A 15,974-nucleotide genomic window follows, 5' to 3' on the forward strand; every position below is an offset into this window, starting at 1 on the left:
AAGATTAAAAACCAGAGTGAAGACAATGAGTATATCTGACTCATCAGGTGTCTGCTGCGGACGACTTGTTCATTGTCCTTACTTTTGTGATAATGTGTGATATGGTAAATAAAGCATTTTGTTTTACTTGCAGTTATTGTGCAGTTCAATAGAGTCATCTACGCTAATATTCAATGTTTGTTTGAAGTTCCTGTCACTAGACAACTTTAAAATTTCACATAAATGTTCATTTTTTTTAGTCTGGTTTGCTAGGCTCATTAAATCAACTTGTATTCCATAAATATAGTCTATTGACTAGAATGTATGCATGGTATCCTGGACTTACCTGAAGTGGGGACATTCAACATTCCAGATAAATGAAGATTTGATGGTATTATAACATTTGGTTTTAATGACATAGGTTTAGTTTTTGTTATTTATATGAAATTAGGCTGAAAACATATTTTTGTGTGTATGTGTGTTCTTTTTTTTTAGGAAATGACTATACCTTGGTGTTTAAGGAGAGCAGAACTGGTATTTAAGTGTGTCAAAGGTAAATCTTTCCCAGTTATTGAAAGGAGAGCCTCCCAAAGGAAAGGCAAAGTTGCCTCTGTTTCTGATGCTTTGGTCAAATATTTAACCAGTCAAATATTTCATAATAGATTTTATAATAATATCTTTTACCAGTTACAAAATAAACATATCTCTAGCCACCCTGAAACTAGGATATCTGGATAGTAAATTAACTACTCTACATGGTGCTGAAACAAAACGCCTGACAAAATCAAATTAAGGAAGAAAGGGTTTATTTTTGCTCAGACTTTGAGTCTGGAAGTAGGGAGGACTTGGCAGCAGGAAAGAGTGGTCACATTGCACCTGCAGTCAGGGAACCAAGAGGTGAACGTTGGTGCTTGGGTAGCTTCCTCCTGTTTCCATGGTCTAGGACCCCAGCAGTGGAACAGTGCCACCCACACTGAGGGCACTGAGGGTCAGTCATCCCACTTCAGCCCCACAGACATGCAAAATCTCCATGGTGACTCCAGATCTTGTCAAATCGATGGTTAGTACAAACCCCACCGATGCCCCGTACACTGTGCTGATTCTAGCTGCCCTTGAATGCCTTTTATTCCAGCCACATGCTGAATTTATCTTTCACAATCTGTTTTATCTAAAGCCTGTGAAGGTGATGTAGGCCTTTGGGTATGTTGACAAGACCATTACACCTCTCTGGCATAGAGAATTGGGAAGTGTGGGTCTTTATCTGTCCTAGGGGCTTAGCTTTCCTTCTAGGCAAGTAGCTACCTAAGAGGTCAAGGCTAGAGACAAGAATTTCACAATGAAATTCCCCTTCATTTTAATAAGGGAGTTTTGGTATGGAAGGCCAGAGCTCATAACATATCAGCCTGTTGTTCTGTTTTAGGCTTCATGATGGAGATGGCTTCATGGGACGGAGGAATTTCTCGGACAGTGCAGTTTCTGGTACCACAGGTATGTTATCTGAGCAGGTCCCACTCCAGACTAAGGTCTTCTAAGATTCCTTGAAGACACAGCCAAGTATGCCACCCTGAAGTCTCTACATAATGACTTGAAGGGGAGAAGGATGTTTGAGTGCCATGCAGGCACTTCGTGTACTGTCAGCAATTTGAGCACCTACCACTTGAAGATCTGGTCTGAACTCAAGAGATTTGCTTGCCCGTGCCTGGGGCTGGGGCTGGGGGTTGGGGGCTGGGGCCTGGGGGCTGGGGGCTGGGGCTGGGGGCTGGGGCTGGGGCTGTGCTGCTACCCTCAACAGCTCTGAATTCTGTTTAGAACTTAGCAGTACTAGTGGAGTTTGTTTCTACTCATGCTGCTGATGACTAAGGGTTTCTCTAGTAATCAAAACCTTTACTTGATAAAAATAATGTAAGTTTTCAGAGGGTTGGAACTAGAAAAGCAACTCCAATCCATACTTACAAAATTGAATCCCTCAGGAAAGACAGTTTTCACATATTACACTCTCTACCTAGAATGAGAGCCACGTTTTAAAATACTTTGAGAAACTGAAAATGCCAGGCAGGATCTAACAAGTGCTCACTTGCCCTGGTCTCCCTCTTACAGAGCATTTCTGAAGAAATGTTTTATCAGCTGAGTAACATGCTTCCCCAGATCTTCCGGGTCTCCTCAACACTCACTCTGACATCCAAGCACTAAACTCATAGATGGAAACACTGAGAGAAGAGGATTTCTGAACTCTCTGAGAGAACTGTCCTGGAATCCTGTTAAGCAAAAGGTGCCTAGTGGGATCGAGCCACCTGTTAAGTGATGAAGTATGTTATCAAACATTCCAAAAATGTGTACACGCCACAGACCAGAAGCCAGCTCCCAACTGAAGCATTTACTCGGTCCCTTTATGAAATAATAGCTCTTCTTTCTACTTATATGTCCTATCAAGGAATGACGGTGGTAACACTTGAGGTGTCTCTCAAATATGGACACTGTATTTCGTTGGACTTCCGTGGAGACCTCTGATTTTTCCATGGCATGAGTTCTGTAATTAGGCATAAAAGTACAATTTTCCTTTTACTTTATTTGTTAAATCAAGATTTAAATATACATTTCAAGTATAAATTTCTTGTGAAAATGTTTTTGTAACAATGCAAGTATACCAGACAAATGTGCTTGTTGTTTTAAATTCTCCTGTTTCAAACCCTGGCTCTTACTCTTCTTCTCTTTCTAAGGTTGTATAAGTTAGAGTCAGAGAAGGCTTGGAATTCTTTACCGCCATCTCACCTTCCCTCTGTGACCTTGCCCAGATCTATTAATAACATTTCACGGGCTGGGGAAATCGTGTTGTTTTCTGCCGGCCTGTTGTGAGTTAGTGTAGACCCACGCCTGGCAGCATTCTGGTGCTCTGCAATGCTGACAACCGGATCGCTGTCACTTCTCCATCCCCCGGGCTCCCTGTCTCACCGCTCTTCCACACCCGTCTCCAGGCAGAAACAGCATTCGGATCTCTGTCTCTGATCGCTGATGTTTATCCTCCTTTGTCCAAATTGGCTTTGGGGTGCTCTTTCCTCATAGGCTCTTAGTCTGCCAGAATGTCAGAACTGTGGCAGACACTAACTGGTACTTTCCCATGGAGGAATATCTCTTGGTTTCCTACTCCAGGAAGAGATGGAACACCTAGTCCACACTGACCATCAGACACTAAGTTTCCCAAGTTCTTTACCAAGGGCTTGGCACTGCATATGGAGAGTCCCCATTCCCTTGAAGAAATGGTCTTTCAAGCACCATTGCTCTCATCAGAATTAATTCCAATGCAGGGCAGATGGTTAGTAACCAGAGATGGACAGGTAAGGATCAGAGATTATTTCTATTAAAGTGACAGGTTTAGCTGGGATGTAGGTATAGTGAGCTCAACAAAAGGCATTCAGAGCCAGAGGTGTACCAGGAGTGGGAGCATTCAAAAGAGCCTTAGGACCTTTCTACAGATGCTGTGGGACTAACGACATTTAAGAGTGCATCAACAGATTTAACTGTGGGGTGTGGAAGGAATCTCTTATGTCTGTTTGGAAGCTTCACCCGTCAAATAAAGCTGATTGGCCTGTAGCTGAGGCAGGAAGTTGAAGTTGGGAGTTCTGGTAGGAAGTAAGGACTCCATGACAGAGGGTGGGTGGGATTCCCCTGGGACCATGAGGGACAGCAGAAGCATGGGAACCAAGCAGAGGTAATTAGCCACATGGCAGAACTTAGAATAGATGGCTTATTAAGTTAAAAATCTAATCAGGGAGCCAACCAAAGCTCATGGCCAAGGTGTTTGTACATATAATTAATTGAGTCTCAGAGACTTTATTTCTGGGAACAGGGTTGTGGGCGGGAAAACACATCTCAACAGAGCTGCAGCCAGCTGCCAGGTGCTGGAGCTCTCTGATCCAGAGAAGGAAGATAAAGTTTTCTTTATCACCTCAGGGCTGTTTTACCGAGTCACTTGTAAATTGGGGCCTTCACTTAATGACCACATAAAGTACAACTTGACCTGTAAAATCAAGGCAAATATATTGAGTATCCATTTTTCAGTTTGTGCTATATTATATAGTGTGCATCAATGATAAGATGAGAAAAAAAAAAAAACATTCCTACAATGTTATATGCCCTCGATGAAAAGACACCCAAAAATGCATCACGATTGCAATTAAAATGTAATTGTATATAGTTAAATGGTGAGGATTTTAATCAGGCTGTAATTATGGGAACCTAGAATTTTGTATTTGAGTCAAGAACCAAGTCTTCTAATCTTCTCCTTGGAGGGGAGCACTTCCTGAAAGATGTGTTACTGTGACAGAATATATGAGAAAGCCTTGTGAGCATCCAGCCCTTGGCTGCTTGGCCTTGTTGCTTTGGGTCTGTGGCAGCACAATTCATGATGGTGGGAGTGTGTGCTCCCAGAGGCCTGCTCACTTCATGGCAGATAAGGAGGAAAGGAAGCAAAAAACAAAAACAAAACAAAAAACAAAAAACAAAACCAAACCAAAAAAAAAAAAAAAAAAAAAAAACCAGGGCAATATTCTCGAAGGTGCCCCGCCAGCAGCTAACTGCTTTGATTAGGCCCCACCTCTTAAAGGTTCTTCCACCGAGTTGGGCCTCATCACAGCTTCAAGTCATAGCCATTGAGTAGCGCCTCAGCAGTTCTGATCACAGGAAGGATAGCAAACCCTCTAGGTGGAACTGCAAACAGTGCAGGCAGGAACAGGCAGCATGCTGAGAGAGGTGCTGGCGTGCTTTACACTGCACGGGTAAAGAATGTCCTGGTGGACAGTGTTCTGTCTGTGTAAACAGTTGGCTGTCCCTAAGACAGATGGCTGTGAGGGCCTCAAGGCCTTCAACCTGGTTTGCCACTGAGGCCAGAATGCTGAGCCCGAGACCTCCATTCTTCACTGCTTCTCCCGTCCCGCCCCACCTGTTGCCAAGGGAAGCAGAGAGAGGCTATAACCTTCCCATTGATGTAGAAGTGTGGCGCCAGCTGGGCCTCAGCACGACACTGGGACCAAAATGGAAGAAACACATGGAAAAGGAATTTCAGCCCAAGGGTCTCGCTGGCCCAGGAGGTGGCAGCTCTGTTGATACAGCCCATGCCATCATTTATGTCACTTCAGTTCCATTCCATGTCTCTCACGAAGAAAACTCTTCAGCACAGAAACGTTCCTGAGTCCTGAGGGAGAAGCCTGGGACCTGGATAGACCAAAAGTACCCGCAGCAACGTGAAAATCATTATCATCAACACCTGCCTCCAAAAATATACCATTATCTTCAGAACCCTTTAAATAACCGAAAGCTTAGCACACAGTTGAAATGGCTTGAGCAGTCTGGGAGGTGACCTTCTGATTGCCAGCTGACATGGGCTCTAAAGTAGATTTGTCATTATAGAGTTCCAGGAAGTTTTTCCAAAATCAAAAACAGAACCTTGGCATTTGGTGTAAGGTATGGATTCTTGTCTATGTGAAATATGTGTTTTAAAGATTGTTTAAGTATCTCAGTGATACCCTAAAGCACATCAAATACACAGATCCCCAAATAGGGCACCACAGCTGGAGATGGCAGGATTGGGGAACAGATGTGTGTCTTCTCTTTTAAGGTTCCCTACAGACCCGGTTTGGGTTTATGGCATCATGTTCAAAGACACCGGCTCAGGTTAGTACCGAACACTTGCGATTTCTCCTGCTGTGCTTTCTGTTCCCCCATAGGAGAACATCAGTCTAAGAGTTGGCTGAACTTCATGCCACATCCAGTGCATTCTTCTTAATCACAGATCCCGCATGTGTGAACCCACCTACTCACTTGAGTGTAGTGTGCCTGCAAAGGTCACTAACGGTGACCTTTGGGGAGCACTGGCCATGCAGGCAGAAGTCCCTGAGTTTGAAGCTTGGTGTGGCTGTGCATGAACCTGTGACCCACTCGTGTGGGGCATAGAAACAAGAGGATTTCTGGGAATGGCGGGCTACAACTCTAAATCCAAGATCAGAGAGAGACCTTGTCTCAATAGAATAATGGCAAGCCTTGTACCCAGTGCACTGGCGTCCATGATGTGGACAGTTGTACGTACACACACACACACACACACACACACACACACACACACGCACGCACACACACACAGTGGGGAACAACAAAAGCAGTTTCATCAAATCCAGATCATATATTATGCTGGTTTGGTTTATTTTGGTTTTGGTTTTGGTCTGGTTTTGGGTGGGGGTGGTGGCTTTTGTTTTGTTTTGTTTTGGTCATACTGACACAGGCCAGAGTTATTTGAGAAGAGCGGGCTTTGATTGAGAAAGTGCCTCCATCGGATTGGGCCTTAGGGCATTTTGTAGATTTGTCACTGTGTGAGAGGGCTCAGCCTACTGTGGGTAGTGCGGCCCCTGAGTGTGTGGTCCTGGGCTGTATAACAAAGCAGGCTGAGCAAGCCACAGAAAACAAGTCAGGAAGCAGCACTCCTCCATGTTCCTTCCTCAGTTCCTGCCTCCAGGGTCCTGCCTTGACTTCCCTTCACAATGGACTGTGACCAGGCTGCTCTTGGTCATGATGTTTTATCCCAGCAATGGGAACATAGCTAACACATGCATGGTAAATCCCTGCTGGGGGATTTCAGTCCTTGGTGAGCGTTCATGGAGGAGCTAACCCATTGAGTTGCTCATATACACATCCCTAGTTCCCGTGGGCAGAGTGGCGCTTTACTGCCTTGTTTTAGTTCATAACAAGAAATGCTGCGTTTGGTATGTTTAGTGCTGTGGCCTTTTATTTCTCTGCTTTTAATTACTTTGCTATTTCAAATGGTCCAAAAGCAAACTGCTGAAGTGCTGTCCAGTGTTGATAAGCATAAGAAAGACGTTAAGATGTGCCTTATGGAGAAGGGGTCAGATATGGCATGGGTTAGAATGCTGTTGGCCAAGAGTTCAATGTTAATGAATCAACAGTACATATTAAATAAAGTGACTTTAAACAGAAACACCAATGAAGGTGTGTTGATCAGATCATGGAAATGTGGACAGAGACTTGCAGGAACATAATTTGATATTTCTCTGAAAAGTAGTAGCCGGTATTCACTAATGCAGAGTTTTCAGCTCCTGTGGAAGGTGAAGAGAATGACTATGAATAATGAGGATCTCAGAAGCAAGGGACACATAGAACCATCTGTGTATCTGTATTGTCTTAGCCAGTGTCCCCTGGGAACAGGCACCATGACCACAGCAACTCTTATGAAAAAAAAAAAAAACATGCTTTATTGGGGCTTGCTTATCATTTCAGAGGCTTATCCCATTATCCGCATGGTAGTAGACATGACGCTGGATAAGGAGCTGAGAGTTTTACATCTGGATCCACAGGCAGCAAGAAGAGAGAGCCAGTGAGACTGGCTTGGGCTTTTGAAGCCTCAAACCCAGTGACACACTTCCTCTAACAAAGCCGTATCTTCTAATCCTTTCAAATACAAATCCCTAAGCATTCAAATATATGAACCTATGAAGGTCATTATTATTCACATCTATCATACAGAAACAGAGAACTCGTCACAAAAAAAAAAAAAAAAACAGCCACCAGCTCCTCTCTGGAGATGTATCCGTATCCAGCAGGAATTGTGGTGTCATAGACAGGTGTGACCCACGAGGAGAGCATATGGACAGGTCTTTTCCCCATCCTTTCTAGACTTCTCTCACTTTCCACTTTATATCGAAACCCATTTTCCTGTTAGCTCCCCCGTATTCAAAAGTTTCGAATCCAAGCAACAGCATAGCATCAGAAACCGGGAGCATTGCCTGAAGAGTTTACACAAATCTAGAGCAAAGGCCGGCTCCAATCTATGCACTGTGGCTTGTCACATTAGGCATATTACCTACCCTTCTTAAGCATGCTTTCTCATTGGTAAGCTGGTTGGAAATTAATAATAGTATCTACCTCATTGAGTAGTTGGAAGGGTCAAATATGAGCAGACTACGTGGCATATAGTCATTCTATAAATGTTTGCTATTATCCTTCCTTCCTGCCTGCCTGCCTCCTCTTCCTATTTTCCTTCCTGTCTGACCTTTCTCTCTTCCTTCCTTCCTCTCATTAGATAGTAGGGATACTAAGTCACTTAAAACACTATGTCCTCGAGGAGTTGGTAAAAGAACACAGTGTAACTCAAAGTGCCAGCCAACATATGACCAGGATACACAGCCAGTGCAGAACAAAACACAAGAGTGCTATGGAAGTCAAAATAGAAACATTAGCAATGCATGGTCCAAAAGAGATGTCAAATCCATTGAGAGCAGTGGGCTTAGCTCTGCCTTTCTCTGGCACTGAGTGGGTATCCTCTAAAAGCCCTTGTTATTCTCAGTGGGTCAAGCCCAAATCCTCTTGGCAGGCAGACAGCACCACCTGTGTCAGTAGTGGAAAGTTTCAGATACAAAGGGTCGGGCAGGTTAGAATGTCAGGAGGAAGTCACAGGGTAGGTGACTAACTTTGTATTTGAGTGGAGCAGAAAGAACTAGTGGATTTTTGTCAGGTGAACCTAAATTTTAGACATAACAAGAGGATGAAGTAGTTAGAGGATTCTGAGTCTACCCACAGAACTGTGATAGGAAGTAGCTGTCCTGCCACGCATCCCTGGCTATCTCCTGCAGCTCTCTTGCTGGTTAGCTGATGAGACGTTTCCTGCCTTCCAGATGAGCAGCTGAAACTAGAGGATTCAGTGCTAGGAAGGAAGGGAGGGGCGTAGTCCTGGGGTGGAGTGGGAGACCAGTCCTGGGCTGCATGCTGTGTGGTGAGCTAAGAGAGGAAGTGGATAAATACTTTTTGTTCTTTCTAAGAATTGTCTGAATTATTTTGACTGGTGCAACATTTTCTAATTGAATTTCCTTTGTTATAAAATGCATTAAAAAATGTAGAAAAGGTCAATGAAATTTTTCAGCTGACCTACCCACATTCTTGTACATGTAGTCCCTATGTTTGTTAAACCATATGCTGTGCTGTGTTTGTGTAAAGGGTCTCTTGTTTGCTATTTGCTTGTTTGTTTGTTTAGTAAGGGTCTCACTGTGTAGCCTATGCTTTCCCAGAACTCATAATCCTGCCAGAACCTCACAAATGCTAGAATTACAGATGTGCACCCCAGCACTTGGCTCTTCTTTTAGAGCACACCAAGCACCATAGATCCAGGCTGGCCCACTTCCCTTTTTCCTCTTGTATCAGATATTGATAGACATTTATGTTTTGTAGTACAGTGGGTCACATTAGCGGTTTTCTGGGCTCTCCTTGGCTTATTGATGAGTCTCTAGTTGGCCATAGATTAATTTGGTGGATGGCCTGGGCTTGGCACTTGGGCTTGGCTGGTGGGAATGCATGGCTTACTTTCTGATGTACCTGGCACTGCTTTCTTTCCTTCACTGGGTCTCATCCTCTGGGTTGATCAAGTAGTAGAAATTGGGGATGAAAGAGAGAGAACTGACCCATGCTTGCTTTGACCACACAATCGATTAAAGCAGATTTAAGAGGTAGACTGAGAGAATCCATATTTGGATAATCATGTGACAAGGACATGGACTACAGAGAGGAATCAGGGGTGATTTTATGTCATTGGGCCATAGCGCCTGTCTCCTCAGCATCCTGCACTATCTCAATTTTGTTATTCTTCATATTTATGGTTGGATCATAGCAACGGGGCACTATTGAGTGTCACTGTGAGGAGGACAATTGAGAGCTTTGTTTTCTACACATTACTCAGCTTGCTTTATTGAGGTCCAGTGTATAATTAGGTTTAGCAGCTTTATTAATCTTGCTTGCAGCTATTTTGGGCCAGGAGGGTACTGGTGACAAATCTGAGGGCCTCGCGCATGCTAGGCAAGCAAGCGCTCTGTCACTGAGGTGCATCCTCTGCCTGACACATTATCTTAGTCTTTGAGGTTGTGTCCACCTTTGTGTCACTTGCCCTGTGCTCCAACAGCTGTTTAGAGACACGTTAGAATCTCTCTGGGGCGTATAAGGAGCTTTTCGGGACTGTAGACTATCAGTATCTTCAAATTTAGTAGAAATGTTTTAAATTCAACTCCAAAGGGGTTACACCAAATGACTCTCCTAAAAGGATGGATGTGTATTCCCTTCTCACAAATCCTCGTGTGTACTCAGCAGAGGGTTTCACCCTTACTATTCTGACAATATGAAACAAAACAATATTCCCTGCCATTCTGCTTTGCATTTCCCTGGGTCCTGGGGACCCCAGTAGCACTGAATGTGCCTGTTGGTTGGCGCTTGGACGCCTTTGTTTCTGTGGATTGATGAATGAGTCTTCAGTACTCATTTGGATGATGCTGCTCAGATTGCCTTTATCGTCACTTGTCTGTCTGGAAGGCTAAGCTTTTGCAAGCCATCCTTGCAAATCCCTCTTCATAGGTTCTATGTTGTCTTCCCAGTTTATGCTAGGTTTTCTTTTTCACAGAGGACTTAAGTGTTCATCCCAGCATTCTAGCATTTCCTTACAGTTTAGATTTTATGTCTTAGTTGCGATATCCTTTATTATACCAAGGATCATATGTATGTTCTCATGGGCTTTCCTTTAGGACTCTTAACATCTTTATTATTATTATTATTATTATTATTATTATTATTATTGCATCGGCCTTTAATCTGTGTGATATTCCATATTCCATATTATGAGTTATGTATCCCATTATATTTGGGTCCAGGAAGAAGATTTAGACAATCCCTTGTGGCTAAATGGTTTCTAGAGCTGATGGACCTAAGTCTTTAGTTTAAAAAAGAAAAGGTAGAAACCTGAACAGAAAGCAAAAATGAAATCGGCAAGTAGATTCTTCGCAATAAAACTTAAATAACTGTCTCTAAAAGTTTTATTAAATTAAGTAAAGCACGGTGACTCCTCAGTAGTAGATTTCTGAACAGCAATTGCATTTTCTCAAATAGACACCAGAAAGCAACCAATTCTCAGACAACAGCTTGCGTATTACCCAGCAAGGCAGCCATTTCTGTCTCTCTCCACTAGCTCTGTTACTGGCTAGCTACGACCTTGGACAGTTTATGTTTTCTCTTTGAATCTCAGTTGCCAAGCCTACAAGGTATCACTAATATTTTTCCTGTTCTCTGTTTCATAGAACCACAAAAGGATAAAATAGATATGAGAATGCTTTACAAATACGAAGTTACAAACGATTGATTTAATTCTTCAGAGCAGAGCTATATTTTCTTTTTAACAGATTTAATTCATTTTCTTGTATAAAAACCCTTATGTGGTAGCCACAGCTAGAATCTGGGTCCTCTGAACAGAGACTCCGGTGTGTGTTTTCACAAGATGATCAGTGAGTTCCTGATGAGACTTGGTGAACACAGTTTCTTTCCAGAGGTCGGGGGTCAGGTAGCTATAGGTCTTGGGCATCAAAGGTGGCATTGGCAAAGTTGTCTAGGGTGACAGTGCAGCCTCTGGCTGAAGTGTAGCAGTCATCTGTATCGGCCATCATCAGTAGCTTTTTGAGAAGGAGCAGAGACAATGCCAGTGCCCCTTGGGGCAGGGATGAGATACACCAGCACAGAGCCACATCGGCCTGTCACCTTGCATGGAACAGTATGGGGCTTGCCAATCTTGTTCCCCCGACCCCGAGTATCTTCTCTGCACAGGAACGATGGAAAGCTTGGCCAAGATGATGGACCCTCAGATGGCAGTGGCTACCTCTTTGGAGCAACTAACACCAAGATCAACGTGACCATTGTAGTCCTCAGTATTGACAAAAGCCTTGAACCTGGTCCGCTGGCCAGCCCAAGTCTGCTTCTCTACCAACATGATCTTCAGAACCTCATCCTATAGGATACACCCAGGAAAAAGTCAATAATCTCAGAATCTTTAATGGGCCAGGAGAACAGGTAGATCTCCTCCAAAGACTTGATCTTCATGTCCTTAACCAGGCGACCGGGCTTGGTGACAGAGATCCACTCCTTGTCTTCAGCTTTATCTCTAGTAGAAGAGGCATATTAATAACCACTTATGATGGTCTGAATGCATGACTTGAAACAAACTCGGTTGATTAGGAGATAAGGCCACCATTCTCCAATGGACTTAATCAAAGACTACAGTTATAAAATGTTAATAAAACTCTGTACCAATCATCTGTAAGAAATGGTATTGGGGAAACTAGATATCTGCATATGAACGAGTGAAATTCAGCTATTCTCTCTCATCTTGTATATAAATCAATTCCAAAAGATCAAAGACATGAAGTGTTAGGGATGAAATTCTGAATCTTCTAATAAAGAGCAGAGAGTACACTTTAGGATATAGGCTTATGTATAGGACTTCCTGAATAGGGCTCTGGTTGCCCAGGAAATAGGGCCAACAGTCAACAAGTGGAACTTTGTGACATTAAAAAGCATCTGTCCTGCAAAGGCAATTGTTCTACAGGGTGGGAACAAAATCTTTGCCAGATGTACCTCTGACAGAGGAATAATGTCTTCAATATACAAGCAACTCAAAGAACTGAACAGCCCAATGAAACAGTGTGTTATAGAATTGAACAGGAAGTCCTCCAAAGAAATACAATGGCTAAGAAAAACTGCACACCATCCTCCGCCACCAGAGAAATGTAAATTAAAATTACTTTGAGATCTCATTTTATCTCCATCAGAATGGTTAAGTTATAACAAGTGCCAGCAAGGTTGAGGGTGGACTAGGGAACACTTCTGTGCACTGTTGTTGGGGGTGCAGATTGGTGCATCACTGTGAAAATCAATGTAGTGGCCCTCAGCAAACTGGAAATGAATCTGCCATGTAACCTTGGTATAATGCTCCTGGGAATATATCCAGAGAACTCTTTTTCATATTACAGGAAAATGCTCAGCTGTGTTGAGAGCTGCTTAGTTCACAATAGTTATTGTGAGGGCTGGTGAGATGGCTCAGTGGTTAAGAGCACCGACTGTTCTTCCGAAGGTCCTGAGTTCAAAGCCCAGCAACCACATGGTGGCTCACAAACATCTGTAACAAGATCTGACGCCCTCTTCTGCAATGTCTGAAGACAGCTACAGTGTACTCACATAAAATAAAATAAAATAAAATAAAATAAAATAAATCTTTAAAAAAATAGTTATTGTGAGAATTTTGGTTTCTTTAAAAAGCACAGAAACATTATAGGAATATGTTTTCATTTCAATCCCAGGTATGGGGATGTGGGGTTGCTTCAGATTGTCCACAGCAGATGACTATGATTTGCCTCATGCTCTAGCAGGGGTGTGATTTCACCAGCAGCAGATAGTGTCAGCGACCGTGTAACCTTTGGAATCCTGGGGACTCCTCAGAGGATATGTAAATGCTAGGGCCCAGTGAGTCAGGCATGCTGTTGGTGGGCTGTTGGTTGGTTTCTGTTTGTTAAGTAATTGTGCACAAAGAAGAAAGAGGAAGAAGAAGAAATTAGATATCCTGATGGTGAAGATTAAACTTGTCCTCAAGGAACTAGATGTTCCTAATCAGCAGGAAGTAGTCTGTCAATAAGGTTGCCTCCTTTCCCCTCTACCCCCACCCTTTTTTTTCTCTCTCCTATCTATTGTTAGGGGACTGGAAGGGTGGAAGAAAAGGGGTGGAGAAGGGTGAAAGAAAGAACTTACAAAGTGGCCAAAGTCCAGCCACAGCTATGACATGGAGACGGCCCTAGATGTCCATCAACTGAAGAATGAATAATGAAAATGCAGAATCTACACACAACTGAATGTTATTCAGCTGTAACAAAAACACTGGAAATTTCAGGGAAATAGATGGGTCTGGAAAACATACTGAGGTAACCCAGACTCAGAAATACCAATGTTATGTGTTCTCACCCATAGGTGGGTCTTACTGTCAAATCTTTACATTTGTATATTTAATTTGGAGTGTCTGTAAAATCCAGAAAACTAGAAAAGGACCATTGGTGGAGAGGGAACACAGATCTTAAGGGAAGAGAGAGAGTAGAACACAGGTGATATGAAGGGGGAAATGGAAAGAATGGAGTGGAAGATTTAAGTTGGGTGAGGGCTGAGAGAGTAAGGCAGAGGAGGAGACATGAGGAGGGATAAATGATACTAAGGATGTTTGAAAAGGCCACGTGAAAATCTGCTATTTTATAATCTTCATATGTTGTTTTAATATAAAGGGTTTTCTAGAGTTACCATACACGGGATAATTGGACAACCAGACAACGGAAGAGATATGTTATCAATAGAAGATTGTGCTGTGCTCAGGGCAGGAAAGAAGGGGGTTGTATATAAATATGTAGGTCGTTCAGTCACCTCCAACAACAGCTACTATAATGGCCCAATGGCCAGAGCCAGCCAGTCAACTGTTTTATTTGAACACAGTCCAACTCACTCACTTAAACACTATCTATGGCTGCCTTTTTACTGCAGGAAACCATTGGTTACCCTAGAGCATTCATGTCACTATTGACAGAAGCCAACAGACTGTCAAGTAAAAATCCCAGTGCCAGGTGTGGAATACCTCCCCTCAAGTTGTTAGTCAAGGGTATCATAGAAACCCACGGAACAATAAAGGAAGGCTATTGCCATTCCTCCTGGCTGGCCTTACTGAAGACAACACAGTTCTACCACAGGAGATGGAAACATCACACTGGTACTAGCCAGGAAGCTTCCTCATGGATGACTGGTACTGGGCATGCTATGTAGGCTGCTGAGAGTCAAAAGTCATCAACAGTAATGACAGTTGTGGCAAGATATGACCACAGGAGCAATAGTGACATGAATGCTCTAGGGTAACCAATGGTTTCCTGCAGTAAAAAGGCAGCCATAGATAGTGTTTAAGTGAGTGAGTGGGACTGTGTTCAAATAAAACAGGTGACTGGCTGGCTCTGGCCATTGGGCCATTATAGTAGCTGTTGTTGGAGGTGACTGAATGACCTACGTCTTTATATACAACCCCCTTCTTTCCTGCCCTGAGCACAGCACAATCTTCTCTTGATAACATATCCCTCCTGTTGTCTGGTTGTCCAATCATCCCCACATTTCCTCTTAGATACCGCCTCTTGAGACCCCCTGGATTCCCTATGGCCTTACCTTATCATAGTTGTATTTTCCACAGTAGAATATTTACATGTTTGCCTGCCTTCTAACTGTTTCCTAGATGTTTTTTGAAGGGTCAAACCCCACATGCCCCTCATAGAAGCTCACTGAGACTGAACTGACAATCACAAAGTATGCATGGGTCTAACCTAGGCCCTCTGCATATATGTTGTAGTTGTATAGCTTGGTGTTTTTGAGGGACTCCTAACAGAGGAAGAGGTGTGTGTGTGTGGTGGTTCTGTTTCTGACAGTTTTGCCTGCTTTGTGGACCATTTCCTCAATACAAGGGAAGAAGCCTAATCTTATTGCAACTTGATATGCCATCTTTCATTGATATCCCTGGGAGGTCTGCCTTTTTCTGAAGGGACATGGAGGAGGATTGGATGGGGAAGGAGGAAGTATGGGGGATGGAGGAGGTGGGAGAGGGAGGGTGGAAACTGTGATCAGAGTGTAAGATATGAGAGAATAAACTAATAAAAACTTGTTTAAAAAAATCTCATGTTCCACTTTGATTCCCAGTGCCTGGCGGAGTTCTAGGCACATGTAAGCCCCTCAATAAAGCTTTGATGGTTTTCACTGAGGGAAGAAAGGTCACCAAGGGGCTCTCTGGCTACCTGTCTCTAATCTGAAGACTGGAGCTTAGGAAACCATGCCTGGCAGTTCCTTATCTCCATGGAAAGGCTTTCTTTGGTGGGGAGTCACCCCTTCCCCTTGGCCTGACATTGCTCAGGGAATCAGAGCTCCTAAATTAAGAACCAGACACTATTCTTTTCCTCAGCAGTTCCCATCCCATTCACCGGGCCACTGAATGTCCTCAAATCTGTTTGACCCCACTTCTGGCAAGCACTCTCTTATACTGGCTTTAAAAATAAGCTCTCAGGGGGAAATTGTTACGTCTCTTTCCAAATGCTCTTATGAATGCCAAAAGTGGTGAACAGTGAGCCATC

General features: G+C 43.3%; 1 protein-coding gene across 4 annotated transcripts in view; it reads left to right on the forward strand.

Moving 5' to 3' along the window:
* C6H12orf4 (chromosome 6 C12orf4 homolog) overlaps positions 1 to 2,586 on the forward strand; it is a 36,713-nt gene extending 34,127 nt beyond the window's left edge. For 3 of the 4 annotated variants that reach the window (XM_021164956.2, XM_029478880.1, XM_029478881.1), the window contains exons 12-14: positions 475 to 532; positions 1,400 to 1,467; positions 2,077 to 2,586. In XM_021164956.2, coding sequence (XP_021020615.1) covers positions 475 to 532; positions 1,400 to 1,467; positions 2,077 to 2,169 — 219 coding nt within the window. In that variant the 3' untranslated portion in view covers positions 2,170 to 2,586. The remainder of the gene's footprint in view (positions 1 to 474; positions 533 to 1,399; positions 1,468 to 2,076) is intronic. The other variant, XR_003836963.1, reaches the window with a different exon arrangement.
* The last annotated feature ends 13,388 nt before the right edge of the window (positions 2,587 to 15,974 follow it).

This window comes from Mus caroli, chromosome 6 (assembly GCF_900094665.2).
Source record: "Mus caroli chromosome 6, CAROLI_EIJ_v1.1, whole genome shotgun sequence".
Lineage (NCBI taxonomy): Eukaryota > Metazoa > Chordata > Mammalia > Rodentia > Muridae > Mus > Mus caroli.